Genomic DNA, 18,766 nt, shown 5'->3' with positions numbered 1-18,766 from the left:
AGCCAGTCTCATGCCCTGGATTGGCCTCTATGAGGCAGGGCTGGGGTAGAGTGTTGGTTTTTGTTTCTGTGGACATACAGAGTCAGGCAGGCTGATATCAGAGTAGTTTGGGAAAAACAATAGCAAAAATTATTATAAGCAACTTATATGTACCAAGCATGTGACAAATATAATCTCTACTCCTTACAGATGTCCTCCAAGGATATATTGTTAACCCCAATTATAGATGAGAAAGGTGAAGCTCAGAGAGGTTAAACAGTTTGCCCAACATCACACCGCTAGCAGGGGCAGAGTCAGGAGTCAAACCCAGGTCTGCACGACTTCAAAGTCCTCGCACCTCCACCTTCTCTGTCTCCCTCCCAGGAATATGCCTGGGGCTGCAGTGGATCCTGGGGCCACCTGGTTGACAGCCACGCCAGTAACTCCTCGAAGAAGGAGTTGGAATACTGACAGAAGTTTTGCCCAGCTCCCAGGGCACCATCTAAATGCAGCCCTTCACTCTCTAGCTTACATCAAGTTCATGTTACAGACGTTCCATTTTCTAGAGATGCTGTGAGGGCTAGATGTGTCCTCCTAGCACAGCTCCTGGCGTGTGGCTAGAACTCTGAACTGGTAGCTAGTTGATGGTTGTTGCTGTTTTCATTATTATTATCATCACTGGGCCCTGCCCTTTCCTCCGTTACCTCCTTTGACCATTAACGTTTACTGACTACCGGACTCTGGGTGCCAGGCCCGATCTGCATTACAAACTTAGGAGGGAGGTCTTGTCTCCATTTTGCAGATGAAAAATCAGAGACTCAGAGAGGGAAGGTAGCTTACTTCAGGTCCCAGATCTTCATGGTACACCTCAGTGAGTTTTCATATGGCTATACCGTGTACTCACCAGCCAGATAAAGGGACAAGCCATCTAGCCCCCTGGCAGGCCCCCTCCTGCCCCCTCCCGGTTGATACCCTCACCCCCACCAGAGCTCCCACTATTCTGACTTCTGTCGCCATAGATCACCTTCTCCCTTACTGAATTTCATGTCAATGGCATCATACCATATAGTAATTTAGGCCTGGCATCTTTGTCCTCAATTGGCTGTGGGTCTTTTCTGGAAGCTCTGTTCTCTTCCATTGGTCTGTTGGTCTGTCCTTGCAATAATAACCATACTGTCTTAATTCCTTATTTCCTTAATCCCCTGCCCCTGGCTTCTAGGGTTTGCATGACCTGGGAGCCTCCTTGGTAGTGTTCTGAGATGATGTCATTAAATACTTCCACAGGAACCTCAGGCTGGGCAGTGGGCGCTGGGACACGTGCTCTACTGTGCCGTTGCTGAACATTGGTGATGTTGGGAGACTAGGGACAGGCCCTACTGTGCAGAAATTAACCTATTATGGCTCTTACCAACCAACCTCAAAGCCACAGGCCTCAGGGAAGAGTAGTGGGGTGTGTGTGTGTGTGTGTGTGTGTGTGTGTGTGTGTGTGTGTAGCATGAAAGACTCCATGTGACCGAAAGTTTCTAAAAAAATTCTGAGATTCTAAAACCTGTCTAGGACTGTGGGACTGAGTGGGCCTGTCCCTGGAGTGATTCTCCCTCCTGAGGACAGCCTGGCTGTGAGTGTTGCTTGGAGAGGGAAATACAGGGGACAGATAGGAGTGACAAGGGGCAAAGATCTCACCCCAAATCCTGGGGGAAAGGATAGTTAGTGGCATCTTGGCTGCTACAAGTTGTTGACTCAGCTGGAAGATGGGGCTCAGCAGGAAGTGGCTCTAGAATGAATTGTTCTCAAGGGTGGGGAGGGCTCTGGACCCCTCCAAACACTTGTTAGTCATCCCCACTCCACTCTGAAGAGGCCTCCTCACCCTGCAGTGTCCCAGCCCAGTTGGGCTAGTATGTGAGGACCTGAAGACCAGTCCAAGTGGCCAGTTCCCCAGAGACTCAGGTAGGGAAACACCAGTTTAGGAGACAAGAGACCTGGGTTCGAGCTCCATCTCTGCCAGTGGCCTGCTGTGTGACCTTGGACACATCATTCCCCTCCTCTGGGCCTCAGTTTTCTTACTGAAGGCGTTGGGTTAGCAGGACTCTAAGGGTCTGTCCTGCTTGGATACTTTACAGAACAGCGACTCTTGGCCTGCTTGGAGATAAGACTTGAATGCAGATTCCTGGGCCCCACCCCAAACTTACTTATCAGAATCTGGGGTGGGAAGGGTTGCAAGAATCTGCATTTTAACAAACTCTCCAGGTGGTTCAGGCACTCACTGGAGTTCAGGAACCACGTGCCACAAGACCAGGGGGTCCCTGGCTGCCCCAGGTGAGCCCGCAAGCCTCACCTCCACTGTTTTGCACGTCCAGGCCCTGCCTAGGTGTGTTGTCTGGCCAGGGAGCGTGGAGCCTGGGGAGCCAGCAGCCTGCAGGGGCCCGCGTTTGTCTGTGCTCTGAGCCCAGAAGCAGCATATTATTGAGGGCCTGACCCGGTGATCATATTTGCCAGTCACTTTAAGAGCTGGTGACAGTGACTGTCATTGATTTCATTAAGAATAAAGGTCATGCAGGAGCGCGCTTTCCTGGGCTGAACGGAGGCTCCTTAAGCCACAGGACGACTATTGATTGCAGGACCTTTATCGAAGGTTAATTGGATTTCAGTGAGTGTGTGTTTAAGACCCCACATGGGCTGAGGCCCAATTGAATTTGTGTGAAATTAGCTGGGAGAAAGGTGACAAAGTCAGGAGCTGGGGCTGGGTGAGACAGGGACTGGAGGCCTGGTGGGCAACGTCCGCAGTCTGTGAAGGACGGGTTGGGTGCAGGGATGGCGGGCTCGCGAGAGACGCCAGCCTGTCTATCCTGGGGGCCCGGGAGTCTGCTGGGGGAAGAAGGCCGGGTGCTCCGCAGTGGTCATTATGTGGACTTTGACCGGGTCCTCTGTCCCCATGATGGCCCTCTGGCCTGTGGTGTGGCTTGTAGAGCCTGTCTTCTTACCACTCCAGAGAGTAAATCTTGTCTTCCATCAGGATCTGAAGGGGATCTGGAGGTTTAGTTCTTCCTTTGGACTCCCATCCCATGTATCAGAGGTGCCAGGGCCCGAGTTGCTGGCCTCTCTAGGCTCCGAGACAGCAGACTTCAAGTTCCCCCACTGTCAGCTTAGGGTGCCCTGTCGTCTAGCCTGCTGAGCCATTTGTCAGTAGCTGTCTGCTCCCCTCTGGCAAACACAGCCTGGCTAATCTCTTTGTGTGCTGTTTTTGGCCATTCTACTCTCTGTTGCAGTGGGGTCTCGGCCTTATCTGTTGCTTTTAGAGTCATTTTAGCGGGGCTGGTGAGGGAATGCAGTCAGTGCCTGGGTTCCATCTGCTATGTGTAGCCAGCCGCCCTTGCCATGTTTCTTCTTTCCAGTCGTTTTTCTATTCTGTGTCACTGGAGAAGCAGCGAAAGCATCTCAAACGTGTCTTTCAGCAGACGTTTCTTGAGCACCTACTAGGTGCAGGCCCCTCATGTCAGTGCCATAGGAGAGGTGTGGACAGAGCGTGGGACAAGTGGGCTGGTCAGGCGTCACCGAGGCTGCGTGTATGACGGGAGGGGCAGAGGGTTCAAAGTCGGGCCACCTGGGGTTGTGTGTCGCTCTGCCATTTATTGGCCAGGTACCCTTGGGTAAGTTACTTAAACTCCGAGTCTGAGTTTCCTCATCTGTACAGTTGGAGTGATAACAATACTTCCTTCACAGGGTCGTTGTGTGGCTTTGCAGGCTGTGAAGTTCTGTTAAAAACAAAGAAAGTCATTTATAATTCATGAGGTTATTAGTCACAGAGGCATGTCTTGCTCCACGGAGTCTCCAAGAATCTTCTTGCTCCTCTCCTGTCCACCTCCCTCTGTTGTCCACGAGTATGTAGACTCAGGGGTGATCAGTGGTCATTGACTGAGCAGATGGGGACCCCTTTCCTGTCTCTAAAGCCGTGCTGCCCACGTGTTTCCTCTTGTCTCCCAACACCAGCCTGGATTGTGCAGGAGATTTGCTTTGTGCTCAGATCATCCCCCACTTGGTGGGTCACTCTGGTTCGGTGGTGGGAGGTGCTCAGAAGACTAGGGAAGAGAAGTCAGAGAGGCACAGAGACCCCCGGTTACTGAAATCACTAGAATGAAAACACCTCCTCCCATCATCCACCCTCCGTAACTTCTCACACCAGATCTTGAGAAGCTTGGGGATGCTGGAGGGGTCCAGGTGCACAGATGGGTTCCTGGAGACTTATGTCCCCAACAGCAGGTGTGTCAGGAGTGGGGAACAGCGTCACTTTGGAGTTGGCCTTCCTGGCTTCTGCTGCTGCTCTGCTGCTTGCGAGCTGGGCCGCCTTGGTGGAGCTCATCACCCTTGGGAAGGCCCAGGTTCCTGCTGTAAAGTGGATACAAGAGAGAATCAGGGACTTCCCTGGCGGTCCAGTGGTTAAGATTCCACGCTTCCACTGCAGGGGGCACAGGTTGGATCCCTGGTTGGGAAACTAAGATCCCGCATGCTGTGTGGTGTGGCCAAAAAAAAAAAAAAAAAGTATTGGATTGTTTGATGATTGAAACATGAAGCAGCTGGTGCAGTGCCCACAGGCCATGCTCTCAACACAGGCTGTTTTGCTGCAATACTAACCCCCAACTCCCTCCGTGGTGCTGTCAGTAAAATATTGGCCAGAAGAAGGGGGAAATGTAGGGAAGAAACCCTTTGCTCATTTCCTTTATCCTGACCCAGGTAAGGTGGGCGGATGTGGACGTATTTCTTTGGAGCGAGTTGCTGCCCGAGGCAGGGATGTCAGAGGTCATCATGTGTGTCTCCCAGTAGTCGTGGCCCCTGGGATCCACTCCCTGCCACTCTGGTAGCCGTGACCCTTTGAGCCTCACTGGCCAGGACACCTGAGGAGCCCTCATTGGCCTGTGGATACCCCAGGCCCTGGCTCTCAGGTGCTGTCCCGCTTCAAGCTGAGTCTAGAGAAGCTTTCACCAAGCTCCTAGAGGCCCCAAGATTAGAGAAACTCCCCCAGGTTCCTGTAATTAACCCGGCTCCTCTTCTTTCGTCCTCATTACTGCTCCCAACACCACATGTGGCTGAAGACGTTCCCACTGCCTTCACACTCAGGGACTTCATCTCAGTGTTCGCTGGTCCAAGATTGACCCGCTCCGTGAATGGGCAGCGCGAGGGACCTGAGGCTGTACATCCCAGGGGTGGTTCCTGGGGGTGGGGTGGGCTGGAGAGTAAAACGCTCTAGGCAGTGGTCTGGTCTGGTCCTTGGGGCTGTGGTTCTGCCTCTAGAAGCCTGGGCGGACACCAGGGGAGGGGCAAAGAGAGCTTGAATTATTAACCTGCTTATCCTTAATATCAGGCTACTTGTGTGATTATTAATATCCTGCAACACCATCCTCCTGTTTCTTTCAGAGATCTTGACCTTGCTTCCTTGACACCCCCCAAGAACATAAATAGAGTTTCCCTTGGGGGTGGGAATAAATCCATCCATGCAATTATAGAATAATTAAAGTACTTTCAGCCAATTCAAGTTTTGAGAAGAATCCAAAAATAACTCTTTGGTTTAAACATTATTTACTAAATTAATTCATTACTCAGACTTTTGATAGATTCCTGGGTTTTCCCCTGCCATTGCGTGATTACGGAAATCACTTACGTGAGTAGCACATTCTTTTTACATGGAACAATTAAAGACTTGTCACTGATTTTTTTTTTTTTTTCCTGAAAAGAGCTGTAGTATGGCTTTAGTTAACAGTGTATTTTTGGTTAGACAAACAGCTCTGGATTTCCCACTGCGACTCTTTTCTCCACACGGAATGCTTTTTTGGTTGCCGTGGGGACCTGCAGAGGTTTTTGGTGCAGCTCCTGCCGCCAGGAAGGAGCTTCCCAGTGAGTGGAGAGGCAGGAGGGGCTGGTGATTGAGAGCTTGTTCCCTGGAGCCAGGGTTTGGGTTTGGATCCCGGTTTCACTAACTGCTGGCCAGGTGACCAAGCTTCCTCCTCTTTTTGTATCTCGCTTCCCTCACCTATCTACTGCAGAGGTGGCTGTGAGTCCATGTAACGTACCTAGAATGGTGCATGGCACAGAGCGTTAGCTGTTACCATTCTGAAAAGGTGGGATTCCTTTCTTTATGCAGATGCTGCCGTTAACAGGGCAAGGGGCAGCCTTAGAGGAACTGAACCGACATTTCTCCAAAGAAGGTATACAGATGTCCAAGGGGCACATGAAAAGGTGCTCAACTTCACTAATTGTCAGGGAAATACAAATAAAAACCACAATGAGAGATCACCTCACACCTGTTAGAATGGCTGTCATCAAGAGGACAAGAGATAACAGTGTTGGTGAGGGTGTGGAGAAAAGGAAGCCCCCGTGCACTGTTGGTGGGAATGTAAATTGATACAGCGACCATGGAGAACAGTGTGGAGGTTCCTTAAAACACTGAAAATAGGGCTTCCCTGGTGGCGCGGTGGTTGAGAGTCCGCCTGCCGATGCAGGGGACACGGGTTCGTGCCCCGGTCCGGGAGGATCCCACATGCCGCGGAGCGGCTGGGCCCGTGAGCCATGGCCGCTGAGCCTGCGCGTCCGGAGCCTGTGCTCCACAACAGGAGAGGCCACAACAGTGAGAGGCCCGCATACCGCCAAAAAAAGAAAGACAAAAAAACCCACTGAAAATAGACCTACCATATGATCCAGCATTTCCACTTCTGGGTATATGTCTGAAGGAAACGAAATCAATATTAAAAGGATACCTGAAAAAAAAAAAAAAAAAGGATACCTGAACTCCCATATTCATTGCAGCCTTATTTACAATTGTCTGCTCTTGAGGAGGAGCCATAGCTAAGTATATGGAAGGGGTGGAGAGAGGGCTTTGTGCCCAGTGATGGCCTTAGGTTTCTCCTGGGACTCTCAGGGCCTCTGTGAGTAGGAGGGGGCTGGCTGCCTTTCTCTGGGCATATTGGTTCTCAGAGACTATTTACTGCAACTCTGATAGATGTTAAGAAAAATTACCTAACATTCAGAAAAAGGAGTGTGCGGTTTGTCCTTTCAAAGTCACTCTTGGGCATTGTTCAAGCAGCCTACCTGAGGATTTTTTCATATCTAAGGGAATGTACTTTTGTTTGACTTTGCTATTGACAATTAATTAAGGGCTCAGACTGAAGTCGTATGTCAACCTGTGGATCTTATCCAGCAGAGATGCAAATAATTTCTCCCTACTAGAAAAGATAACCCGGAAGGTTATGATTTCCTTATTGCCCAGTAGGCCAATAACCAGTTTTGTATCTACTCCCGGAATCTTAGTCTCTTATTCCTGTTTAAATACCCATAAATACCCAGTCCCTCAAAATTCTCTTTGAACCAGACCTGCTTTCTTACTTGCTCCTTTACTGATGAGTTACACAATGTTTGACATGTGTTCATTCTATATTTGTGTGAAAGTCAAGTTTTTAACTTTTCGAAAATTACACTTTGATGGTGACAGTGGGTATATTTTTTTGCCAGGTTTAAAGTAAGCTACCACATGACAGAAAACAAACAAGCACGTTTGTGTCGTAGAGTGTAGCGGATAAAGTGCCTTCCCACAAGCAAGCACATTTTGACCTTGAATCTCGAGGTAGCTCTGTGAGGAAATAGAGCAGATGGGGCTAGGCTCACCGAACAGCTCAGGGAACTTAGACTCAGATTGAGAAGGGAGGTGATTTGTCCCCCAGGTAACCCATGCCCACAGCGGCAGTGCCAACAGGGCCCCAGAGTGAAGCCAGTGACACAGGCTGGTCCTCCCTCCTGTTTCTGCCTTCCACACCTGCCTATCCCGGTGAGATCTGGTTAAAATGAACATCAGGAACAGCCCGTAAAAGGAAAGACACCCAGGTAGGGGCCGCTGGAAGGGGAGGACTGCTCTGGTGGCTTTGCCTGCGTGTATATGGGCCGCACTTGGCAGCCTCTTCTCCTCCTCCTATAGCAGCCGCTCGCTCCTCATGGGCCAAGGCTCCCCCAGCCTGAGTCCCCAGAGCCCTAGGGGCCACCTTTCAGTGTAGTAGCAGGGGGCCCGCAGCGACTAGCAATATTTCAGGAAGCTTAAGGGAGGTCATACATCTCCCCATGACAGGTCTGCCCAGACTAAATGAAATGTCATGTCTCTGCTTTTGGCTGGAATTCTGTCAGCTCTGTCTGGCTGCCCTGCTTATCTTGGGCTGATCAGGAGCCCTGATCGGACCTTACAGGCATCCTTGACAAATAAAAATGAATTATTACTTAATAAATGCAATTGGTTTGGCAAATAGGGCCTTTTAGAGCTCGTCTCCGGAGAGCTCCAAAGAGCCTAACAGAAGGGGTTCTCAGTGGTCCCGAGGTGGGGACCTGCTGGCTCATCCAGGACCCCCTCTCCCAGGAAACAGAAAATGGCGGCCCTGGGGAACCCAACATCTCAGCCCGAGTCTGGGAACTTGACACAGGGTAAAGTTCTGTTCCTGATGCCCACAGACACTGAGTACTGGGCATTGCTTTCCTCCAAGAAAAATGTCAGGAGCGTGTGGTAGCAGGGCACAGGGCGGCAGTCTAAGTGTCAAGACTTTAGATGGCCTCTTTAACCCTGATTTCATCATTTCTTAGAAAGGTACAATGAAACCTAGTCTGCCGCCCTCCCAGGAGTGTTCTGAGGAATCAGGGGCACCTAGGAGAGGTTCCTAGGTCCCGAGCACTATGAAACTCTCACTTACCTGACAGTAGCCCGTGAGAGTGGCACTATTATTATTTCCATTTTGCTGAAGTTGAGAGTATGACTAACTTCTTTAAGGTCACAAAGTTCAACTGAGAAGTGCAGAAGTCGGCGGGAGCCAGTATGGAATAGTGGTTACTGGAAGGCTGTGGGTCACACCTGGTTTGAATTCTGTCTCCGCCTCTTTCCAGCCAGGTAGCTCTGGGTACATTAAACCTCGACGAGTCTCAGTTCCTAATCTGCAAAATGGGGATCATGATTGTACTTACTTTTAGGGCTTTTAATAAGGATGACAACTACTGTTACTAAAGTAGACGTATTCTTAATGATTTAATTGGAGGCCAATTATCATTGATTGGGATTCAGAGGAGACTAATGGGGTTCGGATAAGCATCAGAGGCCGGAACCTCAGCATCCCAGAAAAACGTGGAGAGACAAGGGTCTCATTCATGTTGAAGGCAGAGTCCTATACTCGCATGTTTGGCCTGTTACAGGCAAGGGGATGAATAATAGAACCAGTCTATGATATGTAACTTAGACCTCGATGAAGCTGTTTAACAAAATAGAGCCAGTTCCTGCCATCATACAGGAGCTTATGATAGCGGGCTAGATGGTTGTTAATCAAATAATAATACAAAGAGTGTGCTAGCGGTAGAAGAGTGTGAGGGTGTATGGCAGGAGAACATCATTTAGTCTAGGAGGTCAGGGAAGGCTTCCCCAGGGAGGTGATGCTCAGTGGGGTGGGAAGGAAGAGAGGAGTGAAACAGCTGAAGGGGAGATGAAGCAATGTTCCTGGAATATCATGTGCAAAGGCCCTGAGGTAGGAAGGCACAGAGATTATTAGAGAAGAGGAAGAGAGCAAATATGGCTGGAATGTCAGTGTGGTACAAGATGAGACCAGGGAGGGAGGCTGGGCCTGGTTGTACAGGACTTTGTAAACCAAGGAAAGGAGTCTTTATCTTAAGACCCTAATCCTATGTTCCCCATCCCACGGGCCCCAGCTCCTCTCCTCTAGCTGGGATATGTTTGTTAGTGACCATGGGGTCCAGCCGAGGCTGAGGGATGCCAAGGGCAGTGTGTGTCCTAGGGCGCCAGCTTCCTGGGTTAAGCATCTCTTTGTCCTGTGGAAACCCATCAGCAGACCATCTGTGGGTCCGGGTCTGGCTCTGTTCAGCAGCTGTTCCCTAGCTGGGAAGAGGCTTTTAGCTTTAATGAAAAGGGAGTAGAGATAAGGAGGCTGCCTCGGCAGGGAGAGCAGCAGTGACAGGATGATTTAAATGGCCTCTCCAGTGTCATTTCTTCTGTGCAGACATCATAAATCAGATTAGCATTGGGCTGTGGCAGGGAGGGGAGTAGGGAAAGGGGGCTGAAGGGAGAGGAGAGAAGGGCTTGTGATTCTGGGTACTCCTGGGACTGGCCTGGAGCTGCTGAGGCAGCCCCAGAGGGTGATGGGGGTCATCTATCCCTGGTCCTCAGCCCCCTGACCTTGTTCTTTGGAGAAGGGGCAGGTAGAGTGATCCCTAGCCCCACCCAGCTTTCCAACCCATATTCAGCTTTGGGGGAAACAAGGAAGAGGGACTGAGAGAAGAGAAAAACCAGGGAAGATTGGAGGGGCAGGTGTGGGAGGTGGGTGTTACAGTCTTCAGAAAACCTAGAAGCAGTGGTTCTCCTACCTTGCCATCCATTAAAATCACCTTGGGCACTTAAAGATAATACTGGTGCTTGGGTACCACCCCTAACATTTCTGAGTTCCAGCTGAATCTCACGTGCAGCTGAAGTTAGGAAAAGCTGGATGAGCGTTGAGCTTCTATCAAGAACGGTGCAATCTCAAGCCATCCCTTCCACCGTGACTGCTCAGGCCTTCCTCTTGAGAGTGGCCAGATTGAGGGGCCAGAGGAGAAATCTCTGAGGCACGTGATAATGAGGTGCAACTCCCACCCACCTCCCTTCTCTTTCAGATCTCGCGCCACCTGGGCAAGATGTACAGTGAGATGATCTTTGTCAACGGCTTCGTGCACTGTGACCCTCACCCAGGCAATGTGCTGGTGCGGAAGTGCCCGGGCACAGGAAAGGTGGAGATCGTCCTGTTGGACCATGGGCTTTACCAGGTAGGAGCGCCCTTTCCCCCCAGGGTCTGGTCCTGCTTGGGCTCAGAGCCCGCTGAACTCCCCTACTGGCCACAGAAATGGGAAGCAGATAGCAAGGTAGCTGAAGAGGGCCCAGCCCTACCCCTAGAGCTGTTATCTTGTGGAAGTCAAGGTCATAGGAGCTCTCCAAGCTCTCCGAGCCTCAGCTTCCTCCTAATAGAGTGAGAGTGATAACACCCCCTTTAGAGGCAGCTGTGAGGGGTAGATGAGATTGTGCCTGGATGTGTGAATGGGCTTTCTCAGCTGCAAAAAAACCCTTTTTCCCAGGGAAGCCCAGGCCAGCCAGGCCCTGGGAGGTGAGCTGCCCTTACAAGAGCTAGACTTCAGGGGGAAGGGTAACTCAGCCCCAGTGAGGAGGTCATATGTCATGGGAAAGGGCGCAGGGAGCTGATAGGGGTTGGATGGTCCTGACTGTCCTCTGGAACTTGGGACACAGAGCTGGTTCCAGTGAGCCACGTGTTCCTGCCTAGAAGCTGACAAGTTCAGTGTCAATCCCAGGACCCAGGTCCTGGCTTGATTCCATGAGGCAGGTGGTCCTGAGGAGGTTTCCCTGGTGGTCTCCTGCTTCTCGCCTCAGAGCCCTGATCCCACATCCCCAAATCTGGGCTTCCTTTGAAAGACTCAGGGGTGTTGGGCATGTTAGTTTAAGTTAGACACAGCCCCCAAGTGAATGATGGCCCAGACACAACAGATGACTAATTGCCTGCTCACACACCAGTCTGGGGTGCGTGGAGGAGCCTGCAAGCAGGGGCTGACCGAGGCTGTTGCTCCCAGGTCTCCTTGGGGGTCTCGCCGCCCACCAGCAGCAGGGGTAAGGGCTCAGAGGAGCATGCATGGGGAAGTTTTCATGGACCAGGCCTGCAAGTGGAGCTTCTGCCACATTCCATTGGTCAGAGCTCAGGCAGAGGGCTACAACTAACTAGGAGGAAGGCGAGGATCTTAGACTTGGGAAGAAGAGGGGAATATAGATTTTGGTGGGCTGTTGGTAGCCTCTGCCACTCAGGACCAAGGCTGGCCAAATAGTGGCTTTGTACCTGGACCTTCAAGGATGGCTGACTGTGGGAGAGGAGCAGACGTTGTGCAGGAACCATGGTTTCCCTCCACTCCCCTTTGCAGTGGTCACACCAGCCAGGGACTAGGTCTTTCATGGGGAGAGGGGGCCCAGGTCCTGCCATGCTGCCCCCGCTGTAGGTGCTCACGGAAGAGTTCCGCCTGGATTACTGCCACCTCTGGCAGTCGCTGATCTGGACCGACATGAAGAGTGTGAAGAAGTACAGCCAGCGCCTGGGAGCCGGGGACCTCTACCCCTTGTTCACCTGCATGCTGACAGCCCGGTCGTGGGACTCAGTCAACAGGGGCATTGGCCAAACTCCAGTCACTGCCACTGAGGTGGGTGCCCCCCCCCCCGCCCCGGTCCTGCCCTGTCCCGGATGCAAGGGGCAGGGCCAGGCGTGGCATTTGGAGCCCTGCCAACCCAGGGTCTGGGGTTCTATACTGGTGGTGCTGTGGGGATGGAGTAGGGGCAGAATTAGAGAGGTACTGGTTGAGGAGGAGGGAGGGAGGGAGAAAGAGTGTGCCTGGATGGACGGAGGGAAAGGGGACGCTGTCCCACTGTGTCCCTCCTGGCCTTATCAACCTGGAATATAAGTAGGTCACGTTAACCGTATAATCCAGGCTCTGTGACTTTCACTACAACCTGCTGTCATAAGATTTCAGGCTTCCACCAAGTTCTCCCCCAGGACTTCTGGGAATCCCCAGGGACTGTCTGGTGAATACGTCTGGTGCCACCCGCTGTCTCCTGCTGGGCACCATCTCCCATCGTGGGGTTGCTCTAGGGCACCCTCCTGGGCAGGGGGCTTCACTCCTCATGCCGTACTCAAGGGCTGCTTGTCCCTTCATTTCTGTGGAGTTTTTAGTGAAACAGCTCTTTTGGTCTTTTTGTTTGTAGCTCATTCCTCCATTGGATCAGGAGTCTGGGCTGAGACCGATCCTAGGAACACCTTCTCCCTGTACTTGTACTCACCTCTGCCCCTCCAGTAGGGGCTTAGCGGGTGGCTCATTCTTCCTGGCTCAGGGTGAGCTCCCTCCCGGGCTCCTTAATCCCTCAAGGAATTGCCTTCTGTCTTCCCGGTCTGTCAGTTTGCAGACCTTTGCAGACTTGCCCGTGTCCATGTGGGGAGGGGCTTACGCTCACCACAAGGGACAGGGTCCTGCTTGTGCAGTAGAAAGACCTGGGCTCTGGTTCCAGCGCCTGCTTCTGGTGGCATGACCCTGGATGGTTCTGGTCACCTCTCTGAGCCTCAGAGTCCTCCCTTGCGAGCTGCCTTGTGGTGGGGGCTTTAGGAATGGCTGGTCCAGAGTCTGCAGCGATGTCAGCAAACCACCAACCGCCTCTTGCCATCTCTTGGCTCTGCTTTCCTCCAAGTTGACGTCGTTCCCCAGCAAACTTGGTGGCAGAAATGACCACCAGTCACCCCAGGCTTACACAGCTTTCAGCTCATCATCTCAGAAGAAGAAAAACAATCTCCTTCGTTTGTTGGATAGGGATGATAGTTTCTGCTTTATTGATAATGCATGTAAAATGCCTCCTCATAGTTTCTGAAATTTGTTCACTGAATAAACATTGGTTTTTGCTGGACCCTGGACTGGGTGCCTGTGGATCCAGTGACGAACAGACATACAGGACTTCCATGTAATTTGCACTTGTAGAGGAAGACAGACAGTAAACAAGTGAATAAACAGGTAAATGGAATAAGTGCAGGTTAGAGGTGCTGGGGGGAGGGGCGGGCGGGCAATAAGCAGGGTACCGTGATGATGGGTGATGGGGGGATGCTGTAGAGGAGATCTCGCTGGGGAGTTGACATGTAAGCTGAGGCCCGAAGGACAAGAAAGGCACCAGCCACGGGAAGAGCTTGGAGAAAGCGCTCCAGGCAGAGGGCACGCGATGCATTAAGGGGGCAGGGTTGGGTGGTCTGGAGTGTGTGAGGAGGATGGTGGACTGAGAAGCGTTTGGAGGCCTGAGCTGGGAGAGCATCACACAGGGAGAATTTCAGATTCATTCTCAGGACAAAGAAGAGGCTTTGACAGGTTTTGAGCAGGAGAAGCATGTGCTCAGACTCGCTATGTTAAGTATTTCTCTGGAGCGGGGCAAGATGAACAGGTGGAAAGATGACGGGGCTCAGACTACGCTAATGGAGGTGGAGAGAAGCAGGTGGGGCCAAGGTGTATTCTGGACATAAGAGTGAGAGGCCTTTCTGTCGGCTTGGATGTGAGGGGAGGAAAAGGGGAGAGTCAGAGTTGCATCGTAGCTTTTTGAGGTGAGTTGTGGGGTGGAGGGGCACCACTTCCTGACCTAGGAAGACTTGGGGAAGGACATGTTTGGGGTGGGAGGGTCAGTAGTTCTCCTGAGCGTCCAGATAGCGGTGTCGTGGGCAGTTAAGCCTGGTGCTCAGAGATCCAGCCTCGAGACATATAAGTTTGGGAGTCTTCAGCATATAGATGGTGTTAAAACCACAGGGACGGACAAGATTGCGTGGCACACAGTAGGTTCTCAGTGAATGATATCTGGTTTTATTAACTAAGTTAGAGTTTTGTTTTTGCAAGTGGGTAGACATCCAGCAGGTTCCAAGCTTGACGGCTGTGCTGCTCTGAGAAAGAGCCCCTCGGGGTAGCCCGGGTGGACACAGGGGCTTCCGTTTGGGCTGAGAGGGGGTCTGGTGAGCAGGGCCTTGATCTGCCCTTAGCCCCCGCAAGCAGGGTGACCTGCAGCTGTGCGGGGAGGTGGCGGGGAGGCAGACAGCCTCTTGGTGTCTGGCTCGTGTTGAGATGTTCCAGTCTGATAGCTCCTGCCTGGGGGACATTGCAGGTTTCACAGCGGCTCAGTCGTCAGCGGCGCACGCGTGCTGCTGAAAGAGCGGAGAGCTCTGCTCCTTCTGCAGAAAGCGGCTGGGCAGGGTGAAGCGCTTGGCAGCATTGCTGGGCCCCTTGGGGTGACTTTGACGGGCCCCACGCGCCTCCCCGTACCTTATTCCTGATGACCCTCTGGGTTCTGCTGGGAGGTGGGCACAGACGGTGTTAACATGCCCAGTTTTTTGGGGAGGACGTTGGGTCACACAGTCCTCTGTGAGATGACAGGCAGTGTAGTGGTGAGGGTGTGGGCTTGGGAGCTGCACGGCCTGGGTCTGACTTCTGAGTCACCTCTTACTAGCTGCGGACCTTGGGGAGGTTACTTAACTTCTCAGTGCCTCAGTTTCCTCCTCTCACATGGGAGTATACGCTTGCCTACTCGGGTTGCCGTGCGATTAGGTGAGTTAACACATGCAAGCGTTGTCAGAGCACCCGGCTTACTTAGTGATGCGCCGTACGAGTGGACTATTGGCATCGTTGTCACCATCACTGTTTCTCTGGAGACTGAGAAGGGATCAGAGCCTCACTCTATACTCAGGACTCTGGCTAGAGGCAGTTATCTGCCCAGAACCATGCAGAGCTCAGGGACGGGGAAGGCTGGGAAGCCAGACCCCAAACTTACCCACCAGGATGGGGCAAGGGCAGCCCTGAATCCTGCTCTGGGGACAGGAGGACCTCGGGCAGTGGGCGGGCTGACGCTGGCTCCAGCGTGGAGGACAGTGATAAGCGGTGGCCAGGTGGGCAGGTCTGGTGGGGTGCGGGGCCAGGCAGGGTATGGGGCAGGACTTTGGGTTTGGGTTTGGGGTCAGCAGCTCAGACCTCTCAACTGCACCAGCCTGGGCTTGGCTGGAGAGATGGGGGATGTGACTCAGAAGCACCAGCTTCCAAGGCTCCTTCCAGGCCTGGCCTGAAATTGGTGGCCGGCGAAGAAGCCTTAGAAAAGAACACAAGGGTGGACCCCGGGCTGAGAGGCTGGACTCATCAAATGGTTGGTGGGGAGGTAGACTTCCTGCCCCGGTCAGTATGGGCTTGGGGGCTTGAGGGCTGGGTATGGGTGACCTTGGCTGCCGGGAGCTAGGATGGCAGAGGCAGCAGAAACGTGGCCTGGTTCCTGCTGATGTGCTTCTGCTCCTGTACCGCGTTCGGTGCTTGGCTAGAAGTTGGGTGAGATGTCCCATCCAGGTTTGCCCGGCTACAAAGCCCCTTGGGCTAGACTTCCCTCTGGGGAGGATTCCCAGTGCTGCTGAGGCAGCTGTGCTAGACGCTCCCTCCCGGAGCTTCCTTGCAGTCCCTCAGGTCACAGGCTGCCCGGACAGCCCGCCACCCGGGGCCCCACTTCCCATGCCAGCCGTCTGTTTGTCCTCCTGTCTCTGCTTCAGGACTCAGAGATCCGCAACAATGCGGCCAACTACCTCCCCCAGATCAGCCACCTTCTCAACCTCGTGCCGCGTCAGATGCTGCTCATCTTCAAGACCAACGACCTGCTGCGAGGCATCGAGGCCGCCCTGGGCACCCGCGCCAGCGCCACGTCCTTCCTCAACATGTCACGTTGCTGCGTCAAGGCGCTGGCCGCGTGAGTGTGGGCTCCGGCCGCTCCTCCCCTCTAGCTCCCCGCCAGCCCCAGGGGTCTGCACACCTCCAGTTTTCCCACCAGTCCCCAGGGCCGTGCCTGAGCTCCCCAGTCTCCAGCTCTCCCTGCAGGAAGTTAGGGGCAGAACACAGCTCCAGTGACCTGGCTGATGCCTTGGGGCTGTGTTTTGAGGTGGTCCAGAGAGCCACCTCTACTTGTTAAAATTGTGGATTCTAGGACCTCACCCTCCCGGGCAAGCTTTGCAGGTGATTCTTACCCTTAGTAAAGTTTACAGTGTCTTCGGAAAATCTCAGTCCCATTCAAGCGTCCCCCGGACTTGGGATCAGGATGCCCGGGTTCGCATCCCATCTCCAGCTGGTCCCGGGACTGTGTCCCCAGCATTGGCCAGGCAGTGAGGCCAGTGTTCTTCTCCCTGCAGTTGTGGCTGTGACTCAAGAGAGTGTCACCAGCAGGCCATCTCGAATCTCAGGTCTTTTTAGGTGTCTCAGCACCCTTGAGGTGTTGATGAGGAAGGGAAGGGCGCTTCCTCAGGGGGTAGTGACGGAGGAAAGAGGGTTCTAGGCTCTCCTAGCTGACAGTAGCAAATACACAGGAAGGCCTATGCTCTGGCTGAATGTTCTCACCTGAGAGGGCAGGCCTGGACTGTGGTCAGCTCCGAGCCCATCCATTCTAGGCAGTGAATGGGTCATTCTGGTAAATGGGTGAAGGGAGTGTTGACCACATACATCATGTACCTGCTATCAAATACTGAGTTAGATTACAGGAAAATAGACTGTATACAGAAAGGGCCGAACATGATTTATTCTTCCTCTGAGGTTCAGGAAACAAAGTCTCGGGAGTTCCAGGAGCAGTCCAGTGGTTAGGACTGGGTGCTTTCACTGCCAGGGCCCAAGTGCAATCCATTGTTGGGGAACTAAGATCCCGCAAGCCACACGGCACAGCCAAAAACAACAGGAAACAAGTCTGGAATAGGTGGTCATCATAAACACCAATTTTCATCATGTCCTTTCGTTGGTGCAGAAGAGATTGAGCTGGGCTGAATCCACAGTGGCCCCAGCCTCCCAGGACTACCTTGATTAGGTTTCCAAGTGATTCTCACCCTCAGAAAGTTTGGGAAAGCTTTTACCTTTGGGTTTGGGGGATTCTGATTTGATAAATATTAACTATACTTTTGGAAAAAGGGAAACATTGGAACGTGCTACCCACTGGGTTCACTAAACCTTTGATACGCTGTGAAACAACTGCTTTTGCTGACCCCACTTACCTGGAAGATGCCTTTGGAATAGCTGAGTTCCTCAGGTCCCTGACTGGGCCGTGGTCTGATCCGTAACCAGGAGTTGTCCACTGGGGCAGGGGGCTGGTGAGTTGGCAAAGCCACCATCTTCCATTGTTCTAATGATACTGAGTACTTCTTACCTCTTTATCTCCTGTTCTCTCCTTCCTTCCTGCCCCTCCTGCAGGCACAAGAAGAAGAATACCCGTTCATTCTTCAGAAGGACCCAGATCTCTTTCAGTGAGGCCTTCAACTTATGGCAGATCAACCTTCATGAACTCGTTCTGCGTGTGAAAGGGCTGAGGCTGGCCAGCTGGGTGTTGGCCCTGCTCTGCTGGCTGTTGCCTGCTCCACACTGAGTGGACTTACTGTTCCCTTCCTGGTGTGACCTTGTGGTGGCCAAGGGGTCTTTTCACTCCTCACTCTTCCATCATGTCTCTACGTACTTGCCCCGTTTCTGCCAGCTGGTGGCCTGGAGCCCCACGGTCTCTGTCCATGGCACCGTTGTGCTCCACCTCTGAAATTCCTCTCCTTTGGAGCCCTTGTCTTGGGACCCCCAAGCTGTGCCGTGTGATAGGTTCCTTTCTCTCTGTATCCAGGGAGAAGGCATGGCAGTCTGCTTTCCCGCTCCCCATGTGGGCCATTGGGTTGGATGCCCCCCCTCTTCCGTTAACCCTTCCTGTTATCAGGATGGACCATGAATCCCACTGAGGGCACATTTAACTTGCAGGAAGTTTGATTTTGCTGGAAGGGAGCGTGGTCTCTGAACTGGAGAACAGTTTCCTCTCCTTGCGCTGTCGCTCCGCAGGGGTGCCGGCCTTAGCGAGGGCTTGGCACCCGAGCCAGCCTCTGTAGCAGCTGTGAGTTCACTGCTGTCGTGATGACCCCTTTGGTGTTTTATGTACTGTGATTCAATAAAAACCCCTTCAGGGTTGCAGAGCAGAGCTTGGTCGGTGGGATTTTTATTCCAGGTTGGGAGTGAATCCACTTTGGCCACCAGGTAGGAGTGGGTCTGGATGCCGTGCGACATTGTGATCTGCTCGGCTTCCTGGCCCTGAAATCCTTCCACCCTTCCATGGTGCGGCAGCTTTCTGATTCTTGTATGTTTCTGTCACTTTCTAAGACTGAGACCTTGGTTGGAGTGGTTAGGAAGCCCG

At 52.7% G+C, this 18,766-nt stretch overlaps 1 protein-coding gene across 4 annotated transcripts in view; it reads left to right on the top strand.

The window, feature by feature from the left end:
• The window catches only part of ADCK1 (aarF domain containing kinase 1), a 110,811-nt gene extending 92,258 nt beyond the window's left edge, over window positions 1-18,553 (top strand). For 3 of the 4 annotated variants that reach the window (XM_060126807.1, XM_060126722.1, XM_060126560.1), the window contains 4 exons: window positions 10,651-10,800; window positions 12,031-12,228; window positions 16,125-16,318; window positions 17,797-18,553. In XM_060126807.1, coding sequence (XP_059982790.1) covers window positions 10,651-10,800; window positions 12,031-12,228; window positions 16,125-16,318; window positions 17,797-17,968 — 714 coding nt within the window. In that variant the 3' untranslated portion in view covers window positions 17,969-18,553. Of the gene's footprint in view, window positions 1-10,650; window positions 10,801-12,030; window positions 12,229-12,787; window positions 13,594-16,124; window positions 16,319-17,796 lie in introns of those variants that run through there. The other variant, XM_060126638.1, reaches the window with a different exon arrangement.
• The last annotated feature ends 213 nt before the right edge of the window (window positions 18,554-18,766 follow it).

The sequence above is a fragment of the Lagenorhynchus albirostris genome, chromosome 1 (assembly GCF_949774975.1).
Source record: "Lagenorhynchus albirostris chromosome 1, mLagAlb1.1, whole genome shotgun sequence".
In the NCBI taxonomy this organism is placed as follows: domain Eukaryota; kingdom Metazoa; phylum Chordata; class Mammalia; order Artiodactyla; family Delphinidae; genus Lagenorhynchus; species Lagenorhynchus albirostris.
Note: the sequence above shows the minus strand (reverse complement) of the source record. Positions and strands in the feature narration are given on the sequence as shown.